We start from the raw sequence: 12372 nt of genomic DNA on the forward strand, positions 1-12372 counted from the left end.
GGTATCTGTCTGTCTGCCCTTTAAGAGCTTTCACAACCATAACACACCCTGACATAAATACCTCATCATCACAGCTACAGTACTGTATGTGTAAGTGCAGCTTATACTTTGTTCTAACTAGTCTGAAACAAAGTATTGTCTTCAAACTACATTCTGTTTGATATCATTTCATCTCAACATGTCTGGACCTTTTGCTCTGAGCTGTTCTCATTGTTGTCCTGACTACAAATCCAATGCATCCTGATGTTTTTGAAGAGGGAGAATAACCACAACTATTTTAAAGAGCCTGAGTAAGTGAAATCACACCAAATTAAGTTTGGCTTCTGTCCAACAATGCTGGAGGGAGCTTATGGAAGACTGTTTTATAAGGTGTCAGCAGCAAAAACGCTCAGAACATTTATTGGTTGTGCAACAGTGACTGATCTTAAACGCATGCAGGAGTGGGTTCTGAGTTTACTAACTTTATGAGCTCTCCAATGAAGTGGGTGGCTTTCTTTCATCCACCGACAGTTAAACATCTAATTTCACCAAACACCAATAGGCTACAGTGGAGTCCTTTGCTCATCTCTTTTTTCATATGCACTGAACCAATAAAACAGAATGTCAAGAGGCCCTCCTGGAGATTTTCCTTCACCTGTCCTGTTCTCTCGGATCAACGTGGGTATAGTGAGTAAAGGAAACCACTGAAGAATATTGAGAAGAGGTACTACACTGCCCTCCAGAGTTAGGACTATTCATTAATATTATAGTATGGACATATTCAGACAACCAATGAGTAAATGACTCAGTCGGTGATTTTTCCTTTTATTGCTTAAACTGCCATCTGGAACAATCTATACCAAAAGGATAAATGTCTTTGCACATACAGGAAGTCAAACCGAGTACAGTCATTGGGTAGAATATAAAAAGAATGGTCCTCAGATGACCTGCAGCTCTCAGAGCCTGCTGCAGGCCGCGCAAACTTGCTGAAGGTCGGGCTAGCAGGAGTGCCTACGCCCAGGTTACATAAGCTAAGGCAAACTGGGTCAATTGCAGTGTGCCTACTAGTTAGTAGTAATCTTGTGGTGATGTGTTTTACCACATCAGTACTTCTATGTGATTGCTATGTGACAGAAGAAACACAAGCAAATCATTGGTGGGAGTTTGAACTGTCAGCAAATAGACAACTGCAAAATTCCATAACATCAACTGAATCTGAAAGCACTACAAAAGTTTTGGACCAAGTAGGCAACACTGCAATCGACTCAGGATCATGTTGATTGGTTTGGACATATAAACAAACGGTTACACAAGTCAATCCATCCATCCATCCAATCAGCCATACTGTTTTGTACACAAGATTGAGAGCCTAAACAAGGAGAACACCTCAGAAAGGGATAATAGCATTACGGTATGTAAGGGTACTTTCTGTAAAAAGGGGGTGAGGGGCAAGCTGTGAGGCAGGAGTGCAAAGGAATACAACCTTGAGACTATAGATTTCTGCAGGAGTTAATAGGGGAAAAAATGCTAAATACATTTGTCAGAATGACATTGCATTGTTAAGATTCAAGGGGTGAAACTGTTTGACCAACACAGGGAATACCAGTTTGGGAATACTCTTTCATTCACACCATCTCATCACTTTACATTATGCTGTAGGTAAGCATAAAGTAGATCACAGATTGTTTCAAAAACACATTCAAATAATTCTCACAAAGCTTTAACAGCGAAGCCGCTTTAAAATAAATATATAATCTTAAAACGCAAGACAATTTAATCTGAATTTAGTCTGAGTCACCAGTCACTGGGATTCTTTTGCTTTTTTAACTTCACCGCTCAAATAAATAAATAAATAAGTCTTAAACCCATAAAACAATCTACAAATTTGGAGACTTAAAATGCTAATTATTTTAAAGCCCTTTCGCCTACTTTTAAAAGGTTAACCCATTACATTTTTCACAATACAACTACATACTGTTTTGTCAGTTGACAAGAAGCATTTATTTACGCTGTGGCACTGAACACCTAAAATAGAATTTATGGAAAAATAAGCATTTACAAAAAGACATTTAAAACGTACTTAAGATTACCATCACTCCAAACCATAGCGTAACATTAGTTTGTTCAGCCAATAAAGATAATAATACCTTTAATAATAATTGAATAACTATATCATAATTCTATTTAAAGAATTATAGTGCTGAAATTATTTGGTGTATACTGAAAAATTATGAATACTGAAATACACTAATACTCCATGTTTTCCCCTCATTGTAGCCAATAATGTACCAACCAATCAGAGGTGAGTGTTAACATGGTGATAGATACTTCCTGTTTAGAGTTCCACTGTTTCGGACTATAGAATAAGAATCTTCTATGGGTTCCGAGTTGTGAAAAGAATTATCAACATTTGGCACTAGTTTGATAGCTGTACAACAGAAAACCTTCTGGTTGCATTAAGTTGTACAAACGCTCTCAAACTAGATAAAACAATAGTGAATTAGATTGATGGAACAATCAATGGAAACAATATGAGAAATGTAAAAATCAATTTGAGCAATGGAGGATAAACAGGAGATCATAACATGAAAATTAGATGGAATCCTTACGCTTCCAGCATTCTTTTCACTCTGAAAGGAAAAATTTGATAATTTTGTGAGAATGCCAAACTTGACACTTTATATGGAACCAAAATATCTGCATAATAATCATCATGGATCCTTACTTCACCATGTTTGATTGTCCCATCTTATCATTGGCCTGTCCTAACCTCGGCCAATCCCTCACTAATCACCGTTCATGTTTAAATTAGAGTAAAAAAAATAAATAAAAAAAATATATATTTCAGTGAATGCAGTGAAAGCATAAAAGCTCAAAAAAAAAGCTAAAGCAAACGGAAGATCAAATTAATTGACATTGAAGCAAAATTGCATTGGTGGACCCTGGGTCTAAAAGAAGGGGGGGAGGGGTTATGGGGTTACAGGGGGGATTAGGGGGTACAGGGGGTGGGGAAACCCCTCAGACAGACAGTGACACGAAGCTGTTGTACTGTTGGATGTTGCGTTTGAGAATGTCCGAGCAGGGCCCTAGGACGCGTTCGAACCGTGGTCGGTCCAGCTTCACACACTTCAGAGGACCGCGGGCGACCACAGTGGCAGCACGGGGACGGTTCATCAGCAGGGCAATCTCACCTGGAGGAACGGAGTAGATGGTCAATACAAAACAGGCTTCACAAATTAGGTTAATTTCTGCTAATATAACATCTAAATATGTAAGAGGCTTGCCAAATCAGGTTAGAGCTTTGTGCTTTTCTCATCATATCACCTTAAAAATGTGAGAGTCAGGCTTATATAGTGCATATACAAACAAATTAAGAAAGAAAGTTGATGAGGAGAGGGAGAGCTGAAGCCTGAGCAGGTTCTTCTTACCAAAGTAGTCAGACGGTTGTAATCTCCCAACCTCCACAAACTCCTCGTTCTCAGAGCGACGCTGCAACACAGCTGCAGAACCCTACAGAACACAAACATCAGGGTCCTGTTCAGTAGGGAGAACTGAAACAAACTAAATGAAACACTAGAGTGAAGTACATACCTCCAGTATGATAAAGAACTCGTCGCCAGGCTCTCCCTGCACCACGATCTTCTGTCCGTCATCAAACTGCACCGGCTCCAGAGAATCAGCCACCGTCAGACGCTCCCATTTGTCCAGAGACTCTGAGGGGATGGAATCACAAGACAGGGACGTAAGTGACATCACAATAAAGAAACCATTCACTGTACAGTACACCTAGGTGGTGGACGAAGAGTTGTTAACGTGTCTTGAAAGTCACTGTATGCAAGTGGCTATAATCAGGGCATAAAATTAACATCCGCCACCTGCTAAATAAGGGTAGATTTTGACATTGGTGGGTAAGATGTCTATTTCACTAATCACGTTCCCGGGTGGTCAGGCCTCCACAATGCAAGCATTTCACTTGCATTTGTGAATAAAAATGGTCAAGTATGATCACATTTATAGTCAAATGCTGCAGTAGCTGTTATCAAAGTATTTCTGCCATGTTTCATAGATGGGAAAATAACTGCAAAAAGTAAAAGTATCCTATATAGCCTATCCCACCTCGCGCTGCAACACTGCCTGGCTGGGGGCTGTAAGCACATGAGAAGCTGTGTAAAATATTCATTTTTAGAAGTGCTGCGCACAAGCATAAAAGTTGGTCTAATTTACTTGAAACGAAAGTCTACTGAAGTGAGACTGTCATTGTGTTTCTTGGCTATTTACATAGTTTTGTTCACAAGCTGGGTTGTTTTTCAATGTTTGAGTTTCAACTGCTAGGGAAGAGAAGATAATGCTGCTACTAGTCAGACTCAATCTCACAGGCACAAACATGACTAGAGTTGCATTACCACGGTAACATCCTGCCTTTTTGTGTCATCTAATATTTTGGTTAAAAGCCTCACAAAAAATTTTATGAAACAAATACCACATTTCTTCTTACAAATAATACATGTATTGTTTTAGAAACATTACAAACCATGCTCATCTGTTTTTGTTGTGTAACTTTAGCAGAAAATAACATATTTTGGCTGGTAAAAAATCTGAGTGAATGGTAGATTTTTTAAATATCTTCTTGGGTATGACGCTACAAGCTTGGCACACCTGTATTTGGGGAGTTTCTCCCATTCTTCTCTGCAGATCCTCTCAAGCTCTGTTCTGTTGGATAGGGAGCGTCGCTGCACAGCTATTTTCAGGTCTCTCTAGAGATTTTTGAATCGGGTTCAAATCCGGGCTCTGGCTGGACCACTCAAGGACATTCAGAGACCTGTCCGAAGACAACGCAGGAGTGGATTGGCTGTGTGCTTAGGGTCGTTGTCCTGTTGGAAGTTGAACCTTCACCCCAGTCTGAGTGCTTTTTCCATCAAGGAGCTCTCTGTACTTTGCTCCGTTCATCTTTGCCTCGATCCTGACTAGTCTTCCAGTCCCTGTCACTGAAAAACATCCCCACAGCATGAAGCTTCCACCACCATGCTTCACCGTAGAGATGGTGCCAGGTTTCCTCCAGATGCGACGCTTGGCATTCAGGTCAAAGAGTTCAATCTTGGTTTTATCAGACCAGAGAATCTTGTTTCGCATGGTCTGAGAGTCCTTTAGGTGCCTTTTGGCAAACTCCAAGCGGACTTTCATGTGCAATTTTACTGAGGAGTGGCTTCTGTCTGGCCACTCTACCATAAAGGCCTGATTGGTGGAGAGCTGCAAAGATGTGAGAACCTTCCAGAAGGACAACCATCTCCGCAGAGGAACTCAAGAGCTCTGTCAGAGTGACCATCAGGATTTTGGTCACCTCCCTGACCAAGGCCCTTGTCCCCCGATTGCTCGGTTTGGCCGGGTGGCCAGCTCTAGGAAGAGTCTTGGTGGTTCCAAACTTCGTCCATTTAAGAATGATGGAAGACAATGCGTTCTTGGGGACCTTCAATGTTGCAGAATTTGTTGGTACCCTTCCCCAGATCCGTGCCTCGACACAATCCTGTCTCGGAGCTCTACGGACTATTCCTTTGACCTCATGGCTTAGTTTTTGCTCTGACGTGCACTGTCAACTGTGGGACCTTATATAGACAGATGTGTGCCTTTCCAAATCATATCCAATCAATTGAATTTACAGGTGGACTCCAATCAAGTTGTAGAAACATCTCAAGGATGATAAATGGAAACAGGATGCACCGGAGTTCAATTTCACATCTCATAGCAAAGGGTCTGAATACTTACGTTGTAAATAAGGTATCTGTTTTTTATTTAGGTTTCTATTTAGGTTTCTAAAAACCTGTTTTCACTTTATCATTATTGGCTATTGTGTGTAGACAATTTTAGAATAAGGCTGTAACATAACACAATGTTGAAAAAGTCAAGGTGTCTGAATGCACTGTACGCCAGTGGCTGGTGGACCTATTTTTTTTTTTTTTAAACAGTGGCTATTATTATTATTATTATTATTATGATGAGCAGAAATGTGAAAAAGCTAAATAAACAGTGAACCTTACCTAAGATGGAAACTTTGCTGAGGAACTCCTCGTACATCTTTCTCTTCCTCAAAGTGCTTCCCTGTAAAGAATAACAACAGGTCGTAATGTTCATTCCTGAGTTCTGACAATTGTTGTAAGCCTTCAAACATCATGCATAAACTGGTCATACGGCTAACCTTTTGTAGTTGTCTGTATTTTCAATTTGTAAAATTCAGCAGTTATAAAAAATTTGATAAAAATTCATTCGCAACAATTCTACATGTCCTTACTCATCGTAAATCCATCCAAAAGTAAATCAAAGCATGTCAGTCAGGTGAAGTGTCAGAGCAGAGCAGGGCGAGGCTCACCATGAGTATCCTCCTGTAGCTGTCTCTGTCGATGCCCCACAGTTTGACGTTGCTCTTGGCTCGGACGGTGGCAGCCCTGGGGGTCCCGTAGATCAGGGCCAACTCTCCGAAGCTGCCCCCCTCCCCGATACTGGTCACCCACTCGTTGTTCACATACACCTGGCAGGAAGGGGGAGAAGGGTATTTAGACATTAAGATCAGGTAACGTCAGCGTGTTACTGTCACTATTAGATGTTGTTCACTGCCTATGTGTATGTTGTTTCTTGTATTATATAGAAATAATGCGACGTAGCCATATAATTAGAATGCTAGATCTATGAGAGTAGGCATTGCTAAGGTAACAGATAATAGGGATCTGAATAGCAAAGTAACATATGACAAAACAAGAAGACAGAACAGTCTAAAAAGACAGTTGCAAAAATAAGCCTGTCATATTCAGGAGGGAAAGAAACAAGACAAGCTTTCAACTTGGGGGCCTGTTTTCTATCAAACTGGAATGCTTGTGTGAGAATGTTTGTTTATTAATACAAGAGTCATTGTGCAAAAATGTGTGTGTTCCTAAAATACATCAAGAGACTTACATCCGTCTCTCCTTGGTCGATGACGTAGAAATTATCTCCCTCATCACCTGAGAGAAAAGGAAGACATTGTTAATCTTTTCTCTGGAATAAAAAGACACTTCAGGTCTACTTGAATTTCCACTGAATCTAAAGGACAATGAGAACCTACTGTACCTTGCATAATAACAGTCTCTCCAGTGATGTAGGTAACTGAAAACATGGCGTCAAAGATGTCGCTGTGAATAAAGATCGTGTTTGTAAAGTTTCAGGTTTGTGGCATGATCAGTGGGATTGATCTAAACTCACATTGACAACCAATCTTTACAGACAAATCAAAGACCATTACCAACAAAGCCTGTTAACAACATACCTCCTCTCGTTGTCATCCAAGTGAGAGAAAAGCACATTCCTTTTGATAGCTTTAGCTAGGGCAGCCATTGTTTTGTAGTCTTTAGGAATGAACTTGAAAACAAAAACCATCCATGATTAAGCAAATCACCCTAAGTATTCACAAAATCTCCAGCCAGCCTATAGATATGACTGTAAGTAGAGAATATTGTTTTGTGGGCTGGTCTAAATGACTGCGTTTTGTCAGATGCTTTGTTGTTTTAGTAGAGCCATGTGTTTCAAGATGATGTAAGTTTTTATGTGTGCAGTTGTGTGTGTATGCGTACAGTATGTTGTATGAGTGTGTGTGTATCCTCACCTTTCGGACATAGGATGCAGCATCCTCCTCTGTGTAGACCTCAGCACTGATGGCTCCTCTCCGCCGGCGACCCTTGACAACAGGGTTCATGGGAGGAGACACCTCCTCATCCCGGGAGTCAGAACGGCTGCTGGCCTTCTGCTGGTTCAGGATTTGCTTGGCCTCCTCCTGCATGGTTCACAGGTCAGAGGTCACACACAGACAATCAGCTGCCAGGGCAAGACTTTACAATATAAAGGCACTACAATTATAAAACTAGTTTCATGGAAGGCCATGGGCCTAGAGGCACACAGCTGGATGAAGCACACAGCTGGATGATGCGCACAGTTGCACACACACTCGCCACCCTACCCACCCAGACTCACCTTCTCCAGCCTCTCGAAGTACTCTCTGAGGAAGGCCATGGGTCTGTCAGGCCTAGAGGTACACAGCTGGACGATGCAGTCCTTCAGCAGCTGCTGGATGTTGTGTTTCTGCACGTACAGCTCACACTCCCTCAGACTCCTCTCCTCCTCGCTGCTCGTACTGCCCGACGCCATCACGATTGAAGACGCACTACTGCTCCGCTACGACCTGGTGAACTGGCGAACTCTGGCCTCTAAACTAGAGATTGAGAGACAACTTGGATTGCTTCTATTACGTGTACTTCTATTACGCATATATATTTAAAAAAAATAGTTCCAATCTTCTTCTAATGTGGTTGTTATAGTCTTATAACATCTGATAACTGACTAAAATGCAGATGCGAGAGAGAGGAAGAGAGGGAGGGACTAATTGGAAGGGATTAGAGGAAGGGAGAGAGATTGTGAGACAGAAAGAAAAAGAGATGGGCATTTCAGGGATGCTTGAGGGTAACTTGGTCATATGATGTGATTAAGTCTTAATTCTTATGGCTGCAATCCTGTTAACGGGATGATATGACAACAGCCAGTGAAAGTGCAGGGCGCCAAATTCAAACAGAAATCTCATAATTAAAATTCCTCAAACATACATGTATCTTATACTTGTTGTTGTAATCTTGTAGTTAATCCCACCAAAGTGTCAGATTTCAAATAGGCTTTTCAGTGAAAGCACCACAAACGATTATGTTAGGTCACCACAAAATCACAGAAAAACACAGCTATTTTTCCAGCCAAAGGATTCACAAAAAGCAGGAATAGAGATAAAATGAATCACTAACCTTTGATGATCTTCATCAGATGACACTCATAGGACTTCATGTTACACAATACATATATGTTTTGTTCGATTAACTTCATATTCATACCCAAAAACCTCAGTTTACATTGGCGCCATGTTCAGAAATGCCTCCAAAATATCCGGAGAAATTGCAGAGAGCCACGTCAAATAACATAAATACTCATCATAAACTTTGATGAAAGATACATGTTTTACATATAATTAAAGATACACTATTAAAGACTTTTAAAGATGCAACCGCTGTGTCAGATTTCAAAAATCTTTACGGCAAAAGCACAATATTCAATAATCTGAGACCAGCGTTCAGCCACAAAAGGAAGCCATACAGTTACCCGCCAAATTGTGCAGTCAACAAAACTCATAAAAAGCATTATAAATCTTCACTTACCTTTGCTGATCTTCGTCGGAATGCACTCCCAGGACTCCCACTTCGACAAGAATTGTTCTTTTTGTTCGGTAATGTCCATCATTTATGTCCAAGTAGCTACTTTTGTTAGCGCGTTTAGTACACATATCCAAACGCTCGTGCAGGTCCAGGCGAACATCGGACGAAAACGTCAAAGTTATATTACAGGTCGAATAAACTTGTCAAACTAAGTATAGAACCAATCTTTAGGATGTTGTTATCATAAATATTCAATAACGTTCCAACCAGAGAATTCCTTTGTGTCTATAGAAGTAATGGAACGCAAGTCGATATCATGTGGAATGCGTGTGACCAGGATCTGGCTCTCTGCCAGACCACTGACTCAAACAGCTCCCATCCGGCTCAACATCACAGTAGAAGCTTCATTCAACGTTCTACAGGCTGTTGACATCTAGTGGAAGCTGTAGGAAGTGCAAACAGATCCATATCCTACAGTGTTTTCAATAGGCGATGAGTTGAAAATCGACCAACCTCAGATTTCTCACTTCCTGGTTGGATTTCTTCTCAGGTTTTTGCCTGCCATATGAGTTCTGTTATACTCACAGACATAATTCAAACAGTTTTAGAAACTTCAGAGTGTTTTCTATCCAATACTAATAATAATATGCATATATTAGCAACTATAACTGAGGAGCAGGCCATTTACTCTGGGCACCTCTGTGCACCTTTCATCCAAGCTACTCAATACTGCCCCTGCAGCCATAAGTTAAGTGGTGGTAGACAGATAGGCCCAAACAACAAAACAAACTGTATCCTTGTTTGATGGGAGAAGAAAAGTTACATTTCTTATCAGTTTCATCATGCTGAGGTCTGGATTACTGTATTTCATATGCCATTTAAATAGGACCATGTCATTACTAATCTGTCAAAGTAGATTTAGATTTATAATATTGACCAAAAAAATGGAGCCAGTAGCAAGTATGACATGCTGCTTTACTACAAAAGAGAGGATCTAGTGCATTGGTCACGTTAGGTACACCACCAAATGGTTGCATTGTACACTAAGTACAGATCATGAAGAGTCAAATGATAGAAACAACCATTTACATCAAGTATCAATCAAATAAATAGTTAACAGAGCTACTGCTGATTAGGATTTCAGACAGTTCTTGAATGTCCTGCTATCTAGCAATGCTTTTTGCTCTGGCGTTTTCAATACTGCCCATGAACTGTCTGTCTCCTGGAATAATATGACAGATCCCCCACCAAAAAGAAAAACATTCAAAATGACCTTGCTTTCAAAACGTTTACTGGAGCAGTAACGTTACAACTTCGATAAATTAGAAGGCAAACTATGGTTGGCTACCAACAAACATGGAAAACAAGGTACATTTCGGTGCCATCAATGCTAGCTAGCCAGCCAACTCTGATAATATAGCTGTTAAAGATACAACACTAGGAGCAAGGAGCATAAGAGATGACAGCAACCAATACCTAACTGCCCTGGCCTATAATACTCTAAACGTTAACTATCTAACGTTACTATAGTTAGTACGCATCAGATGGCTGTTTGATCGCAGTTTACTGGTACGTTAGCTAACTTAAATAAACATAATCATGACGAAGCTTGCTTGCTAAAACTGTATTGATGGATATCAAATCTATCAACCAGCTAGGTAGCTAGAAACCTAGTTGGCAGTTTGGCCTGCAAAGCCAGTCAGTCCAGAGATACTTCAGTACTGGCCAGTCTTGCCAATGACGCCATCTTGAGCTCTATCATAAACAAATACAAGGCCGAGGCTACATATCCCGCGATCGCAATGGCATCAATTTCAAACACTGTGGCGCAATACTTACAAGAATCCGCAAATTATTGGCGAGCCCTTTGACACTAACTCGGTTTTGGATGTTATTTCCACAAGCTCACCAAATATCTCCCTTCGATTTTTCCAAAAACTTGGACCGCTTCCCCACCGGATATGGGTTTAGAACCAATCACGAGCCGTCATTGACGTCAATTCGCCTCATTCTGACACGTGAGCCGTAACCCTTGGCAACATTAAAGGGGAACGCATGGAAATCATGACGTCAATGGGAAATCAATAGCAGATATAAGGACCTGATAGCCTCATATTAATTTCCCATGAACGGTGGAGCGTCCTCTATTCAAATAGTACTAAATGTATGAATATTTTGGGTGGATATTGTTGTTTTATGAAGATAAATGTTCTGCACACTGTGCTTCAGCAGTTTAACCTTAATATAAACAATAGATGGCTGATCGCAGTGCCATTGGATTAGATTATGTTTAATGACTGATCAGCCAAGGAATATGTAAAATGCATTGTTGTACAGATGTAGGATCTTAATTAGAGCCAGTTTGCTACAGCAGTAAAATAATCCTGGAGCAACAGGAAATGTTAATTATTCAGTGGATTATAATTCAAGTACATTTTTGTAGGGGTCGATACAACTTTTCGTTAGGGCACATCAAGTCTGACATTTCAAAGTGGAAATTACAAACTTTAGAAGCCTTTTTAAAACTCAAATACACTACAAATTTGCATTTCCTGCTTAGCAGGAAAATTCTCAGCAACAAAAGAGTGATCAATTTAAGTAAAATCCTATATCTGTATGTATTGCTTTTGTGCAAACTCTGCAAAACTTCACATAGAGAGATGTAGCAAAAATGCGGTCAGCAAACCACTTGATGGGTCCAACCAATCAAAACAATCAAAACAATTCCTCGTGCCCAAAGAAGGTATAGTGAACCAATCGCAAAATTTAGAATGGGCGGTGCTCTCTGCACTGTTTTCTTGTAAACCAATCAGATACAAGTTATGAAAAGGTCGGCCAATCTGAGTGGTGCAGAGGTAATGATCTAACCAGCCAATAGAAAATGAGGCAAAAGTCACGCATACAGCCCTTAGCGGTTTTTGTTTCACTTTTCGGTCTCCTGTTAACTATTGATGTTAAGGATAAAAACAGAACAATACAAGCGCCTTCCTTCCTTCCTCAATAACAGGGAATTATAGTTTCAGGATTCAACCTAGCTGTTTGTAATTTGTATAACATTTATTACATTGTATTAACTAATCTCTAGCTCATACGTGTGTCGAGGAGCTGGGTTTCAGAGTGATCGATCAGAACCCAGCTCTCCAAACTAGGGCAGTGGAGCTGGAGAATAACCGTGGACGAG

At 40.5% G+C, this 12372-nt stretch overlaps 1 protein-coding gene across 1 annotated transcript; it reads right to left on the minus strand.

The window, feature by feature from the left end:
- Positions 1 to 787: 787 nt before the first annotated feature.
- prkar1ab (protein kinase, cAMP-dependent, regulatory, type I, alpha (tissue specific extinguisher 1) b) lies at positions 788 to 11163 on the minus strand. The gene is made up of 11 exons (XM_038975434.1): positions 11031 to 11163; positions 7972 to 8209; positions 7607 to 7774; positions 7271 to 7362; positions 7075 to 7136; positions 6922 to 6968; positions 6341 to 6499; positions 6012 to 6072; positions 3571 to 3692; positions 3408 to 3489; positions 788 to 3170 (listed from the first exon to the last, which is right to left on the minus strand). The coding sequence occupies exons 2-11, from the start codon at positions 8143 to 8145 to the stop codon at positions 2998 to 3000; spliced, it is 1140 nt and encodes a 379-aa protein (XP_038831362.1). The 5' UTR covers positions 8146 to 8209; positions 11031 to 11163; the 3' UTR covers positions 788 to 2997.
- Positions 11164 to 12372: the final 1209 nt, after the last annotated feature.

This window comes from Salvelinus namaycush, chromosome 35, assembly GCF_016432855.1.
Source record: "Salvelinus namaycush isolate Seneca chromosome 35, SaNama_1.0, whole genome shotgun sequence".
In the NCBI taxonomy this organism is placed as follows: Eukaryota; Metazoa; Chordata; class Actinopteri; order Salmoniformes; family Salmonidae; genus Salvelinus; species Salvelinus namaycush.

Excerpts from the sequence above, each read along its gene's own strand:
- prkar1ab (XM_038975434.1), bottom strand. The coding sequence starts at position 8,145 with ATGGCGTCGGGCAGTACGAGCAGCGAGGAGGAGAGGAGTCTGAGGGAG. Across the intron at positions 6,500-6,921 it reads TCGACCAAGGAGAGACGGAT|GTGTATGTGAACAACGAGTG; the intron begins GTAAGTCTCTTG and ends CCTTCCTGCCAG. Across the intron at positions 6,073-6,340 it reads GCTACAGGAGGATACTCATG|GGAAGCACTTTGAGGAAGAG; the intron begins GTGAGCCTCGCC and ends TATTCTTTACAG.